This window comes from Cynocephalus volans, chromosome 6 (assembly GCF_027409185.1).
Source record: "Cynocephalus volans isolate mCynVol1 chromosome 6, mCynVol1.pri, whole genome shotgun sequence".
Lineage (NCBI taxonomy): Eukaryota > Metazoa > Chordata > Mammalia > Dermoptera > Cynocephalidae > Cynocephalus > Cynocephalus volans.
In genome coordinates this window covers 69,510,670-69,526,512 of record NC_084465.1, presented here as the reverse complement: position 1 = coordinate 69,526,512, position 15,843 = coordinate 69,510,670, and the positions used below count along the sequence as shown (strand labels likewise).

Below are 15,843 nucleotides of genomic sequence, written 5' to 3'. Positions count from 1 at the left end.
GTCTCTGCCCTTGCAAACTGTTTTTCACCTGCCTCTAGAACTTTTCACTTTATGATAGCCATCCCATGCGTCTGCAGAATTTGGCCCACTCTCCTTAGTGTGACCTGGGAGAGAAGTGGTACAGTATACCAGTGTGGTGCAGTGTGAATTAAATATGTTAATTCACATAAAACCCATAGAGTAATGCCTGGTGGGTAGTAAGTGCCCCCAAATACTGGCTGTTCTCATCATAACTGCTATTATTATTTATTATAAGGTCTTCTGTGATCCAACCATATCCTCCAGTGATCTTGCCCTGACTCTGAATATGCCCTGGTCTTGAGATTTTGGTACCTTTGCACACAGTTCCCGCTACCTGGACCACCCTGCCTTCTATTCAGCTCCTGTCTCTTCTCTTCAGGGAACCTCTGCTTCCTCTTAAAGCCCCAGGGCAAATTGCTCCTCTTCTGTGTTGACTTCCTCCCTCCTGCAGGCAGAATAACTGGTTCTGTCCACTGTGTTCTCAAGTACTTGGATGCCTCTGGGCTCTGGTACTCACCATGCAGTTTTGAGATGGTTTGTTTTGTGTCCTTTCTGGCACATGGAGACTGCGAGGGTTCCCTTTCCATCTACACTGAGAATTTCTTGAGGGGGAGGCACCAATCCTGTTGTGTTCATCCCAGTTTCTTCCAGTGTCAGGCACTCAGAGAAGGCATTTGGCATTTGCTGAACAAATAAATATTTGTTGCCCTCTTGTTAATTTTAAATACAGGATTTTCTCTCTTTTTTTTTTTTTGCTGTTCACAATGCATTACTAAATTTATAATGAGAAAAACAAATCTCCATAGCTTGAAAGGCTGGCTGAAGTAATTATATCTAACACTGTAGTCATTTGGCTCTGTGGACTGTTTTTTATTAGTCATTTAAAAAGACTTTCACAGAGTAGTTATGGAGACAAGAGATCATCATTTGAATCACAGTGCTTTCAACCCATCCACAGTTTTGGTCTACAGTTTAATGATGAGAAAAATACATCTAGGAAGTAAATATTTAAGTAAACATTTTGGTACAGAGAGTAAAATGGAAATTTCAAATGTTAAGATGTAGTTTAAACAGGTTTATGCCCAAATTTTACTAGTAGAAATTAATGTTGTACTTTCATTAGGTAATAACCAAGACTTTCTTTTCATAAGTATCTTATTAAAAGATGAACAAGTGAGCGTAGGTTAGGAGGAGAGAATGCTTGCATCGAATGAGGTCCCATGCTTTGCCCACATGGTTCCATATCCCCGTTTTCTCGCATGCATGGGTTCAGCTCATTTAGATTATAAAGAGTGCTACCCCACGCAAGCTAGCGAGAGCATGGGGGAGCTTTTGGTAAGAGTTCATGCAAGAGGGAAAGAAGGCAGCAATCACACAGGGGTGCAAGGATGGGAGCTGAACTGGAGCCTGGACTTGGTACCAGAAGGGGTCGAGGTCAGCTCTCGCACCCGTGTGCCTTTCCTGGGCTCTGTGTTTTCACTCTTAGGTGTCTCCATTCCTTTTGCTCCCCATTCTCTTCTCCACCTATTGGGAAAATAGTTTGGTCAGGGCCCTCGCCTCGGGTCCAGTTGGGTGTGGTTCAGCATTCTTTGTAAGCAAATTGTGTGTGTGTGTGTGTGTGTGTGTGTGTGTGTGTGTGTGTGTGTGTGTGTGTGTGTGTGTGTGTGTGTGTGTGTGTGTGTGTGAAGTTAGTACTCATGAGCCCCGTTTTGTTGCTATTCTTGTGTTCTTGAGAGAGAGACAGAGATAGATAGAGAGAGAGAGAGAGAGTTTAGTGAAGCAGGCAGGCGGGCATCAGCCTCAGGTGTCCACCTGGTACAGCCATGCTTTCCAACCTATGCCTCCAAGGACCTTTTGGCCAATTGCCTAGCTCATAGACCTGCATGAAGGGGTCTGGTGACCCAGCCTGCTGTGTGAAGGGTTTGTGGCCCAGTCTGCAAACGTGCTTGAGGGGTCTATGGGCTCCAGACCCAGCCTTAGCTCAACAATCGGCCCAGTCGGTGCAGGATTACCAGCAGGTAAAAGAGCCTGACAACTGTCGTGGTCGCCTAGCTTTACACCACCAACCCACTTCCTTTGCTTATTCGTGATTTCTTGTTCCTTATGACATTAGCACATGTGTGGCTTCCAATTGGCCACTTTCCCCTGTCCATCCATGGCATCTTTTCAGTATGTGCCTCTGTGCTAACTGGTCCATTGTTTCTAAGGACTCTCACTGGTGCTCCTGGAGAAGAATCCTGATTGGAGAAGGATCTTTATTGGCAAGCTCCATTTTTGGTACCAGGCCAGCTGTAGGGCTCAGGTTGCTGAACTCATTGGCTGCATATCTTTTAGGTCCCTTGTCATTGTCCCATCAGCTTGTGGTCCTTGAAATGAAGCAGCCTCAAAAAATACAGCTGCCTGGAGAAGGGGTTGCAGACTCACATCACTTATAGGATCCAGGCAGGTTAATATAAGTGAACAAATGAGGCCAGATGTGAGATGCAGATACACATTTGCATATTAAACACTTGACACAGTTGACTAGTATCTAAGGGTATAGACTCTTGAGTAAGAGGGCTAAGGTTTGAATTCCAGTCTCTCTGCTTACCAGCTGGGCAACTTAGAGCAAATTACTTAATCTCTGTATGCTTTACTTTCCTCTCTGTGCAGTGGTTATGAGGCTTAAATGAGTTAATAACGTGCTTAGAATGGTGCGTGGCACATAATAAACATTAGTAGCTATTTTTAAAGGAAAATTTTATTAGCATCAACATCCTCATCATCTAGTTGCACAATGAAATGAGCTTTCTCTCATTTTCCCTGATACATAAAGCTGTCTTGGTCTATTTCATTCCTCCCCTTTGTAAAGCCATGAGCAAAAATAAACATTTTTCTACTGTAAGGATATCAACAGAGCAATAAAAATGAAAACTGGCACTTGTCTTAAGTGAAGTGTTGGCATTAGGGACCTTGATTAATTGGATGCATAGATCCTAAGGGATGGAGGCTCACCCAACAGAAGAGTTTGCTATGATGTCAAAAAGAGGCCCAGGGCTGTTAGATCGATAGGTTGATCGATCTATCTATCTGTCTGTCTTTGCAAGAAGCTCAGATTATGTTTGAAACCTTATACTGCTGAATAAAACATACCTACAGCCCTCGAGCTAGTGACCTCTGGCCTCCAGCTGCTCTTTTAGGAGACAGTGTGGGCAGGGCTGTCCCTCAGAAGAAGCTGCAGGTGGACCTTCTTATATGGGTGAATTTGAAAATTGTACTTCCTGATAAAGACTAACACCTTCTCAAGGACAGCAGTATGATGGGGTTCAACATATTCTGACCCTCAGCGTTGGTTTAGTGTGCGTTTCCAAGAAAAGGCATTTGTCTTTGACTTTCTTCTCTTTCTTTTCTTAGAACAAATGAAAATAAGTTTCAGTTTGGATATGTAGGTCCACTACTATTTCACCTTTCCTAAAAGTGGTTCTTCCCTGTCAGAGGCCACGCCTCTGCCTTGTGCTCTGAATCTTGCTTAATCCCACTTGACCCAACATGTCCAGAATGGAGCTCTTGACTTGTCACCCCAGATCTGTTCCTTTCCACAGACTTCCTTGTCTCTACCCAGTTGTTCATGCAAAACACCAAGCAATAGCAGTTAAACCATTTTTCTTTCTGTCAGTCTCCCCTCCTGAGACACAGACACACACACACACATAATCAGTATGTCCTCTTTTCCACACAGCAACTGAAGTGATCTTCTTAAAATAGGGATGAGCACACCACTCTCCTGCTTAGAACCCTCAGATTACTTCTCATCTAACTCAGAGTGAGTCAGGCTCAGGATGCTGGCCTATGATGCAGCTACAGCATCGGGCCCCCACCTGGGCCACGCTTCCTGTGCCTGCTCATGGGAGCACATGGATATTCTCTCTCATTTTTGAATGCACCAGGCTAATTCCAACTCTGCTCTCTTTGCCCTATCTCTTTCCCTCTTTGGAATGCATTTTTCCCCAGTTGTTACTTTCTCAAAAAAGGCCTCTCCCCTCCTCCACATGAGGCCGGTCAGAGCGAGAACATTGTCTTGTGCGCTCACCAAACCCTCATAGTTATGTGAGTGAATGGCTGAACTGAGAGCATCTTGGGGGGAATGAGAAAGGTGTTAGAAAAAAAAATGTGTGTATTTAATAAAGTCCACTGATTTAGGAGGCAGGAGGGAAAGGAGCAAACTTTTATGGAATAATGAGATTTCCTGTATCACTAATACTGTTGATTTACCCCATGTGCAAACGATCCAGAATGTGAGAGGGAATTTACTTGGGCCTCGAGCGGCTGTTAGAAGTTAGTACTTAAACGTTCCATTTCAAATGTTCTCATTAAAGGTAATAGCAGAAAATTGCAGCAAAGATTACCCCAGTTTTTAAGTGGTGATCCCCTCTGTGGAGCTGTCGATTTGTTTAGTTAATGCTAATTTATTTAATATACTTCTGCGTTTTGTTGATTTTTAGGTCTGTTGCCACAGTTATTGGGAGTCGCCCCTGAGAAGGCCATAAAACTTACCGTAAGTCTTTTGAGTGGGTGCTTCTTTTTAAGGGAGTTTGCACACACTCAGCAGTCTAGCAGGTGTGCTTAGGTGAAACAGTAGGTTTGTGTTTCCTCAGAGGTGCCAACTAATTTGAAGGCAGGGGCATTCACCACTCACAGCTTTTCATTATTCCCCATTTAATGCTAAACATCCAAAAATATGATAATAAATTTGAAGGCTTTTTGGAGGTTGTTGCCATTGTTTGTTGTCATCGCAGCAGCAGCTAAATTTCCTTCCTGCCATATTAGGCACTTGACATGTACTATCTCTTTATTGTTTTAATCTCAAGCAAAGTGTGATCCACAGTTTACAGATAAGGAAAGTGAAACCCATGGGGTTTAAACAACCTACCTGTATTTTACACAGTTCATGAAAACCAGAATTTAACATCAGATTTTTCTGACTCCAAAGCACGCACTCTTTCAATTACACCTGCTGTTTATACAATTCGTGTTTGGGGTTTATTCTGTAAGCATTCACCAAAGCCAGACGTTGAGGAATCTGGGTTCTAGTTGAAGTTGATCCTTCATCAGATTGTTTGCCCAATGCTTGACTCACATTTGACAGATGGTTGGTACTCAGTTTAAGTGTTTGTGGAATGGATAGATATTGCCTGTACATTACTAAGGCCATAAAGCCCCAGAAAATTAAACTAGTTTTAAATTGGGCCATGTAGTCTTGGTGCCTGAAGTTCTTCTTGTACCATTTTATCATGTGACCTTGAAACCTAATCTTCTCTGGCCTATATCTGCCAAAAACATGATTGTTCCTTAAAATTACTTGTAGTACATACCGTTTTGAGAATATTATACTTAATTAATTAATGTAGTTGATGTTCTTTGAGAATCCTTGAGGAATTTTTAGATACTGAATTTCTACTAAGCTGAAAAATCAGCTCAGCCAAGTTTGTCTCCATGGTGAGTGCTGTTGTGGATTAAATCTTATTAGAAGACTTGAAAATGATTTTTAATCAAACCTTGTAAAACAGTTTTTAAGTTATAAAATGTATCTTTTTATTTCATATATTTCGTCTCTGTCGTTAATATGTTTCCCTTCATAGGCTGTTGTAACTGTAAGACACGTTTGAATTTTTGTCTTGTAAGCCATTTGTCTTTTTTCTCCCGGAAACTTCAGGGATGCATATATATATTTTGTCTTTTGAAAACTGCATGTATGCTATTAAAAGTACTTCTCAAACTATCTCAAAGATCTGTTAACTTGTGCAGTTTATGATTACTCCAATAGATTGACCAAAAAAAAATGTATTGACAGATACATATTTATGTATTTAATGACTTTCTTCATATTTTTCATCAGCTTCTATAAATATTTTTTTTCAAGGTGAATGATTTTGTGAGGGATAAATTTATGCACAATGATGGTTCGGTCCCACTTGCAGCAGAAATCCTTGCTGGAGGCTGTGTAAGTACCTTTGGCCAATCTCTACATTGAGAAGACTTGTTTCACATATGTATCACTACCATAGCGAACAGGTATGGACTAAGGCTTCTGTTTAACCACAGATCCTGTACAAAGGCAGAGTCTCCTAGGGCACCTCGGCTTTTCCTAGACAGGCGAACCATTCCTGAGGTGGAAGGGTAAATGTTTCTGATCTTCCTGCCTGTTAAGTCATGCCTGTTCAATTCCTCATTGCTTGCAGTTGGTTCTGCAATAGAAGTCATTGGTGGCAGAAGTGTTTGGCCTTTGAAAAACTTTGCTAACCTTTTCTAAAGTTAATTTTTAGTACATTCTCTCTTCACCACACCCTCTGCTGGGTCAGGCACTAAAATCTGTAGTTTGAAGTCAGCAGCCACAGCTCTCTCTCTGCTTTGCTTTCCCTTACAAGTGGCAGCAGCTCTTCAAGCTTCCAGTGCTTCTGGGAGAACGGTGCTAAGAAGTAACTGGCTGAGTGCACTCTGCATTGTCACAAATGCTTGCAATGATTGTTTCTTTATGTGGATGAACAATCTGCATCTTGTTCTGAAGCTCAGCAAAGCATTGTGTCTCGTTTTATCTCGTGTACTGTTTTGTTCATGCAAATGTAAATACTTTAGGTAAATCAAGCTTTTATACAAAGACTGATACTATTGAAAGATAAGGTTGGTTAAATAGGCTTTGATCGCTCAGGCAATACAAAATTGGTATATTTTCCATCTAAACCTATGTTTATAATAAGGAAGGTGAAGTCACCTTTAAAAAAAAAAATCTGCTTGCTCTGAGCAGAAAATGGTATTTATAAAGTAATTTTTTTCTTGAAAATAATTGAGTTTAGAAGTCTGGCAAACACTTAAGAATATTGAATGTTTGCATGGAAAGGGCTTATTGTCCCATCTAACATTGAATGGTGGTTCCTGGAATGTAGCAGGAGCTAAGAACTCCTACCTCCTGGTATTTCTTAAGAGATGGATGGAATTTAGCTGTTCCCTGACTCTCTGTTTGATCACTGACCTGTCAGCTGGACAGCTAGGATCCTCTTGTTCTGTAACTTTAGGAGCATTCAGCATGGACAAAAAGGAGCCTTTAATGTTCTAAATAAAAAGGGCACACAATAATAATCAAAGAGAATATAAGGAGTTGCAGAAACTGCTCTTGCACATTAATATTCATTTAAAACAACTCTATAGCTTTCATTTGATTAACTAGATTTTCAGATTTTTAAATAGGTGTATCCATAGGCTGTGTCTAGTCTAGGCCTTCAGATTGTTTAAAGCGTCCTGAGATAGGAGGACATTTTGGTAGGTCAGGCGGTTGTTTTGGAATGTTTTTTTGTTTATTTTTTCAAGTTAGGTTTTAAACCTGCTGAAAAGATGTGATTATAGATGTCTGTAAGAATTTAAAATGGAAATTAACTATGCAATACTACTCAACATTTTGGCAGTCGTCGTGGCATGTGCCTGGAGGTTTATTTTCTTTTCAATGAAAGCATTTTGCCTGCACATGCATCTGGGTGCCAAGGAGATCGGTTGTGGCACGTATTGTCTAAGTGCCATCTGTAGGTGGTCTTGTTTTTGCATATGTGGTCGCCCATTTCAAACACAAAGCACAGACTGGCATCAGAAGTGGTGCCTAGTTATTGTAGAGAGGCGTTGCCCTTTTTCAAACCTGATCTAAACACAGGCTTAAAATTGGAGCCAGTTGGGCTTTACAACTACTTAAAGTATCTGTGAAATGAAGTTTGCCATCCTTCATCTCAAAAAGGAGGGTAGACAGTGGTCCTCAATGTTTCAAGTCTCCTGTTTTGCCTATTTTCCCCCCAGTCATTGCTTTAAGAAGTAAGAGTTTATTTTCAGTAAGCAATCCTGTAGATAGCAAACAACCCAGGCCTCTTTAGATCTCTGAGTAGAGAGATGGATGATTCCATTTGCAATGTGTGTGTTTTTTTTTAAGTAGCAGCCACATCTGTCTTTGCAAGCCTTTGCAAAAGTTCTCATAATCAGAGTTAGTCACTCATCTTAGAAAGTCGTTGTGAGTTCCACAGCCTTGTCTGCCCAACTGGGAATACAAAGGGTTTTGTAAGGTTGTGTCACATGAGCAGTTCCCCATCTTAGTTCACCCAAGCATTGCTAGGTGTTGACTTTTAAGTCCCTGGGGAGCTCACCTTGCTTCATTATTACTGCAAATTAGTACACATGGCTGACTTTTGCACTTGTAACCAAAGCTGCTCATTTCTTTGAACAAGGCTTTTTCTGTTTTATAGTCTGTTTTCTGCAAAAACAGAAAAAATGCAGAGAGATCTTTGTCTCATAACCTCCTAACTTCATAGTGCCTGGTTAGTCTGTTTTATTATATTTTTTTAGAAAAACAAAAGTGATAGTAAATTTGAGGGAAAAAATCCTTGGCACTAAAAAGAAATAAAATTTATTTGATTTCTTTATTAGTTTTGATATAATAAGGCTTATAACTAAAGAGATTAAAAAATACTCTTGTTTCATTGACAGGTGTGTAAAAGGGTTAATCTTACTCTTCTAAAACTCATTTTTCACATTGAGATTAGTTTTAGGTTAGAGCACTGTTAAAAATTTGACTTCAGTTTTCTGAGTATTTTTGTAGATTCCCACTTAAAAGTAGTGCTATATTCAGCACAGTTCAAGACTAAACTAGACTGGGATTTACAGATTGTAAGGCTGAAAGAATTTTCTGAGGTTTGTGTTTTCTCCATTAGTTGGCTTTCTACGTTCTAAATTTGGCTAGTAGATGTAGGAGTTCTGACAGACTCCTGGACCCTCAGGCTTCCCTGCACAAAATAGATTTGAGCGTGTATCTTCTGTTTCTTTCCATCCTTTCCCCTTCTTGTGTCAGAAGCTCAGCCCCTGTAGCGGATGTGATTGAGGATCTCGGTTAGTGACAGTGGAGGCTCTCAGTAAATGAGACAGAGGGAGAGGGCCTGTTACCACTACCCATTTCCAGTGAGGTTCCCAATGACTTTAAAAACTGACATATTTTCTCTGAGTATGTTGTTGTTATTGCTTTGTTGTTGCTACTTTCAGGGGGGAAAAATGTAATGCCATGTGATCTATAGGTCACAGTCCTCCATTCAGCAAAATAAATATATTGACTGTCTTCTGTGCATCTAGTGGAATAGAGGGCTGAAATCCTGAGGTTTCTTGGATCTTTAGCTTCTGATCCTTTGATCTTAAGAAGGCCACCAGGTAAGGAAATATAAGTGGTTCCATGACTGATTTCAAGGAAGAAATAGAAATATGATGTTTAATTTATTTGGCATGAAAGTAAATCTAATATTCACTAGGGAAAAAAATGTTAAAAAGATATAAAACTCTGTCTTATAAAGCTCATATTTAGTAAAAACTATTTACACACCAATAGAAAATAATAGTAATCTGTAATAATTTTTGGAAAGACAAGTGAACATGCTTTTGAACTCTACTCTTTGATAGTGAGTCCACCCTATCTTTCCACTGTCATGTGTGTATGTGTATGCGTGTGTAAATATATCTGGTGTTTATGGGAGTTTATATTCATTTTGAGTGGAAAAAATAATTGGTATGCTCACATCACTAATTCTGAAAGGGATTGTAAGAATATCGCCCTTGGGAAAACATGGAGTGAAGAGTAATCTTAATTGCTTTGCCCTGCAAATAAGTAGGACCTCGATACTGTCAGCTGCCTGTATTCTCACTGTTACGAATCACTATTATGGTGATTTCCGTTATGCATGATATTTTCATGTCTGTTTGTACAACCACGTATTAGATACCATTTTTTAAGGCAAGTTTTTATTACTCATCTTTCTTACATCATATTCAGTTGCAGTTAATTTCTATTTTGGAAATTTGGGGAAAACACAAAGATACCCACACAAGTGTGCCTACCATTTAGCTTAAGATGGCAAACCTCACAAATGCACTTGTAACTGTACCGATTGCTTTTCCCTGCCTCATCTCCCAAAAGATAACCCTATCCTGAAATTGGTGTTTTTCACTCCCATGCATGTCTTTATACTTTTTATTTCGTAGGAGTGTATTCCTAAGCAGTATAAATGGACACTTTCGAATACTTCATTCCAATCCAGTACTATAGGAATGACTCACATAAGTCCCAGATTGATGCCTTTGCGTTCTTTCCCACCAGGGCAACTCATGTGCTTTTCTTATCAGAAAAGAATAGTACATGGGAGTGTTACTTTCTGCTGTTGTAATGTGATGTGTGTCTGTTACACACGTGTGGATTTATAGGCATGTTATATAGATATACTTATGGTAGCAACAGTGTATTCATTTAACCAAGTTTTTGGTAACTTGGGGTTTTTTCGGTCTTATAATTTAAATTTACCCCCCCATACTGAGTAAATTTTTTAAATGTTAACTGTCCCTACTGCCAGCAGACACCCTCCCTATCTGTCTGTCACTCCTGCCTCCCTTCCTTTCTCTACTCTTCCTCTTTCTTCTCCTCCTGTCTAACTTCCTCTGCCATGGCTCTTACGACCTTCAAACAAACCATATAATTTATATACTTATCATGATTTTTGATTATTTTCTGCTTCCCTTATCATAAAGCAGGACTCTTTTTATTCATTGATGTATCCCAAGGACCCCAGATGGTGCACAGGAACCATCAGGCTCTTTGTTAATATTTGTTCAATGAAAGACTTTTAAAGCTAAAATGGATCTTAAAAGTGATCTTGTAAGATCTTCACAGTTATGGATAATAAATCTAGTCATGGACTTATATATATATTTTCTTTTATGTTAGTCCCACACTTGCCCCCTGCCCCCTCATCCTTAACAATAAAACTTACCACCTTTCTCTTCAAATTGTATTTACTGTGATTCCCGGATCATGAAGAACAGAAAGTATATAGAAGGACATTATTTTACAAAGTGAAAATGTTCCTTTTATTTATTTATTTTTTAAATTTTATTTTATTTTGTCAATATACAATGTGGTTGATTATTGTAGCCCATCACTGAAACCTTCCTCCCCTCCCCCTCCCTCCCAACAATGTCCTCTCTGTTCACTTGTCGTATCAACTTCAAGGAATTGTAATTCTTATGTCTTCTTCCCTGCCCACCCCCCATTGTTTGTGTATTTATTTATTTATTTTTTAGCTCCCACAAATAAGTGAGGACGTGATATTTCCCTTTCTGTGCCTGACTTGTTTCATTTAATATAATTCTCTCTAGGTCCATCCATGTTGTTGCAAATGGCATTATTTCATTCTTTTTTATAGCAGAGTAGTATTCCATTGTGTAGATATACCACATTTTCCGTATCCACTCATCTGATGATGGACATTTGGGTCGGTTCCAACTCCTAGCTATTGTAAAGAGTGCTGCAATGAACACTGGAGAACAGGTATATCTTCGACTTGATGATTTCCATTCCTCTGGGTATATTCCCAGCAGTGGGATAGCTGGGTCATATGGTAGATCTATCTGCAATTGTTTGAGGAACCTCCATAACATTTTCCATAGAGGCTACACCATTTTGCAGTCCCACTAGTAATGAGTGAGAGTTCCTTTTTCCCCTCAACCTTGCCAGCATTTATCATTCACAGTCTTTTGAATATTAGCCATCCTAGCTGGAGTGAGAATGGTATCTCAGTGTGGTTTTGATTTGCATTTCCTGAATGCTGAGTGATGTTGACCATTTTTTCATGTGTCTGTTGGCCATTCATATATCTTCCTTTGAGAAATGCCTATTTAGCTCTTTTGCCCATTTTTTAATTGGGTTACTTGTTTTTTTCTTGTAAAGTTGTTTGAGTTCCTTCTATGTTCTGGATATTAATCCTTTGTCAGATGTATATTTTGCAAATATTTTCTCCCACTCTGTTGGTTGTCTTTTTTTTTTTTTTTTTTTTTTTTTTTTTTTTTTTTGTCGTTTTTTCGTGACCGGCACTCAGCCGGTCAGTCCTATATAGGATCCGAACCCGCGGCGGGAGCGTCGCCGCGCTGCCAGCGCAGCACTCTACCAAGTGCGCCACGGGCTCGGCCCTTGTTGGTTGTCTTTTAACTCTGTTAATTGTTTCTTTTGCTGTGCAGAAGATTTTTAGTTTGATATAATCCCATTTGTTTATTTTTCCTTTGGTTGCCCATGCTTTTGGGGTCATATTCATGAAGTCTGTGCCCAGTCTTACTTCCTGAAGTGTTTCTCCTATGTTTTCTCTGAGAAGTTTTATTGTTTCAGGGTGTATATTTAATTCTTTAATCCATTTTGAGTTGATTTTGGTATATGGTGAGGGGTATGGGTCTAGTTTCATTCTCCTGCATATGGATATCCAGTTATCCCAGCACCATTTGCTGAAGAGGCAGTCTGCTCCTCAGTGTATAGGCTCGGTGCCTTTATCAACGATCAGATGGCTGTAGGTGTGTGGGTTGATTTCTGGATTCTCTATTCTATTCATTGATCAGTGTGTCTATTTTCATGCCAGTACCATGCTGTTTTTGTTATTATAGCTTTGTAGTATAGGTTAAAGTCAGATAGTGTTATGCCTCCAGCTTTATTGGTTTTGCTCAGCATTGCTTTGGCTATGCGTGGTCTTTTGTTATTCCATATAAATGTCTGGATAGTTTCTTCTATTTCTGAGAAAAATGTCATTGGAATTTTGATGAGGATTGCATTGAATTTGTATATCACTTTGGGTAGAATGGACACTTTCATAATGTTGATTCTTCCAATCCAAGAGCATGGGATATCTTTCCATCTTCTTGTGTCCTCTTTAATTTCTCTCAGCAGTGGTTTATAGTTCTCATTACAGAGATTTTTCACATCCTTGGTTAACTCAATTCCTAAGTATTTTATTTTGGGGGTGGCTATTGTAAATGGGCAAGCTTTCTTGATTTCTCTTTCTGCATGTTCACTATTGGAGAATAGAAATGCTACTGATTTTTGTGTATTGATTTTGTATCCTGCTACTTTGCTGAAATCATTTATCAACTCCAAGAGTTTTTTTGTAGAGACTTTAGGCTGTTCGATATATAGGATCATGTCATCTGCAAAGAGGGACAGTTTGATTTCCTCTTTTCCAATCTGGATGCCCTTTATTTTCTTCTCTTCTCTGATTGCTCTGGCTAGTACTTCCAACACTATGTTGAATAGGAGTGGTGAGAGTGGGCATCCTTGTCTAGTTCCTGTTCTTAAAGGAAAAGCTTTCAGCTTTTCCCCATTCAAGATGATATTGGCAGTGGGTTTATCATCTATGGCTTTAATTATGTTGAGATACTTTCCAACTATACCTAACTTATAGAGAGTCTTTATCATGAATGAGTGTTGAATTTTATCAGATGCTTTTTCAGCATCTGTTGAGATGATCATATGGTCCTTGTGTTTGAATTTATTGCTATGGTGTATCACATTTATTGATTTGCATAAGTTGAATCAACCTTGCATTCCTGGGATGAATCCCACTTGATCATGGTGTATAATTTTGCTTATGTGTTGCTGTATTCTGTTAGCTATTATTTTATTGAGGATTTTTGCATTGATATTCATCAAGGATATTGCCCTGTAGTTTTCTTTTTTAGTTGTATCTTTGCCTAGTTTTGATATCAGGATGATGTTTGCTTCATAGAATGAGTTTGGGAGAATTGCCTCTGTTTCAATCTTTTGGAATAGTTTGTAGAGAATTGGTGTCGATTCCTCTTTGAATGTTAAAATTCTGCTGTGAACCCATCTGGTCCTGGGCTTTTCTTTGTTGGGAGACTTCTGATAACAGCTTCAATCTCTTTTATTGTTATTGGTCTGTTCAGATTTTCTACATCTTCTCAGCTCAGTTTTGGTAGCTTGTGTGTGTTCAGAAATTTATCCATTTCCTCCAGATTTTCAAATTTGTTGGCATATAGTTGTTTATAGTAGTCTCAAATGATTCCTTGTATTTCAGATGAATCAGTTGTAATATCACCTTTTTCATTTCTAATTTTTGTTATTTGGATTTTCTCTCTTCTTTTTTTAGTTAGCCGTGCTAATGGTTTGTCAATTTTATTTTTTCAAAAAACCAACTTTTTGATTCATTGATCTTTTGTATTGTTTTTTGGGTTTTAATTTCATTAAGTTGTGCTCTGATCTTAATGATTTCTTTCTGTCTGCTAACTTTGGGTTTGGATTGTTCTTGTTTTTTTAGTTTTTTAAGGTGAAGTGTTAAGTTGTTCACTTGCCATCTTTCCATTCTTCTGAACTAAGCATTTAATGTGATAAATTTCCCCCTTAGTACTACTTTTGCAGTATCCCATAGGTTTAGGTATGATGTATCATTGTTTTCCTTAGATTCACTAAATTTTTTGATTTCCTGCTTGATTTCTTCTTGGACCCATATGCCATTAAGTAGAGTGCTGTTTAATTTCCATGTGTTTGTATAGTTCCCAGAATTTTGTTTGTTATTGATTTCTAATTTTAATCCATTGTGGTCTGAAAAAATACATGGGATAATTCCAATTTTTTTGAATTTGTTGAGACTTGATTTGTGAACTAATATGTGATCTATCCTGGAGAATGACCCATGTGCTGATGAGAAGAATGAATATTCTGAGATTCTTGAATGGAATGTTCTGTAGATATCTGCCAAGTCCAATGGGTCTAGAGTGTTGTTTAGATCTTGTGTTTCTCTGCTGAATCTTTGCCTAGATGATCTGTCCAATATTGACAGTGGGCTGTTCAGGTCCCCTGCTATTATGGTATTAGTGTCTATCTCCTCCTTTAGGTCTGATAGAGTTTGTTTTATAAATCTGGCTGCTCCAACATTGGGTGTGTATATATTTATGATTATTATGTCTTTTTGATTTGATCAATCCTTTTTTTCATTATGTAGTGGCCCTCATTATCTCTTTTTATGGTTTTTAGTTTAAAGTCTATTTTATCAGATATAAGAATAGCTACTCCAGCTCATTTTTCATTTGTTTGCATGGTGAGTCTTTTTCCATTCTTTCACTCTTAGTCTATGTGAATTTTTATAGGTGAGGTGGGTCTCTTGAAGGCATCATAGAGTTGGGTCCCCCTTTTTAAACCATCAGCCAGTCTGTGTCTTTTGATTGGGAAATTTAATCCTTTTACATTAAGAGTTGTTATTGAAAGTGTTGGTTTACTCCTAGCATTTTATTGATTTTTGTGTGGATGTGTTAGGTGTCTTTTGTTCCTTTCTTTCTGATTTACTGTTTGTCTTCTGTATTTGTTGGTTCCTTGGGTTGTAGATAAACTTTTTTTTTTTCTCTTCATTGTTGCTATTTTTATTTTACTAGTGGGTTTTGATTTTTCTTGAGTTTTTATGGCAGTGGTAGTTATTTTTCAGGTACCAAACCCAGTACTCCCTTGAAAATTTCCTGTAAGGTGGTCGTGTGGTAGTGAACTCCTGCAGTTTTTGTTTGTCTGAGAAATATACTATTTGCCATTCATTTCAGAAGGACAGCCTTGCAGGGTAGAGTATTCTTGGCTGGAAATCTCTGTCTTTTGGTATTTTGAATATATCATCCCTTTCCTTTCTGGCTTTTAGGGTTTGTGGTGAAAAGTCTGATGTTAGTCTGATTGGGGCTCCCGTATAGACGATTCGATGCTTCTCTCTTGCAGCTTTTAAGATTCTCTCTTTGTCTTTGAGTTTTGCCAATTTGAGTATAACATGTCTTGGAGAAGACCTTTTTGGGTTGAATACATTTGGGGACTTATGAGCTCCCTGAATCTGAAGATATATGTCTTTTCCTATACCTGGGAAGTTTTTTGCCACTATTTTGTTGAATGTGTTTTCAGTGCAATCTCCTTTTTCCTCCCCTTCTGGAATACCCACGACTCGGATATTTGAGCACTTAAGGTTGTCTCATATC

The 15,843-nt window shown here is 38.7% G+C and overlaps 1 protein-coding gene across 1 annotated transcript in view; it reads left to right on the top strand.

The window, feature by feature from the left end:
* The window catches only part of SLC25A13 (solute carrier family 25 member 13), a 192,309-nt gene that overhangs the window by 126,932 nt on the left and 49,534 nt on the right, over window positions 1–15,843 (top strand). The window contains exons 12-13 of the mRNA XM_063099805.1: window positions 4,503–4,555; window positions 5,921–6,001. Of these exons, the coding sequence (XP_062955875.1) occupies window positions 4,503–4,555; window positions 5,921–6,001 (134 nt within the window). The remainder of the gene's footprint in view (window positions 1–4,502; window positions 4,556–5,920; window positions 6,002–15,843) is intronic.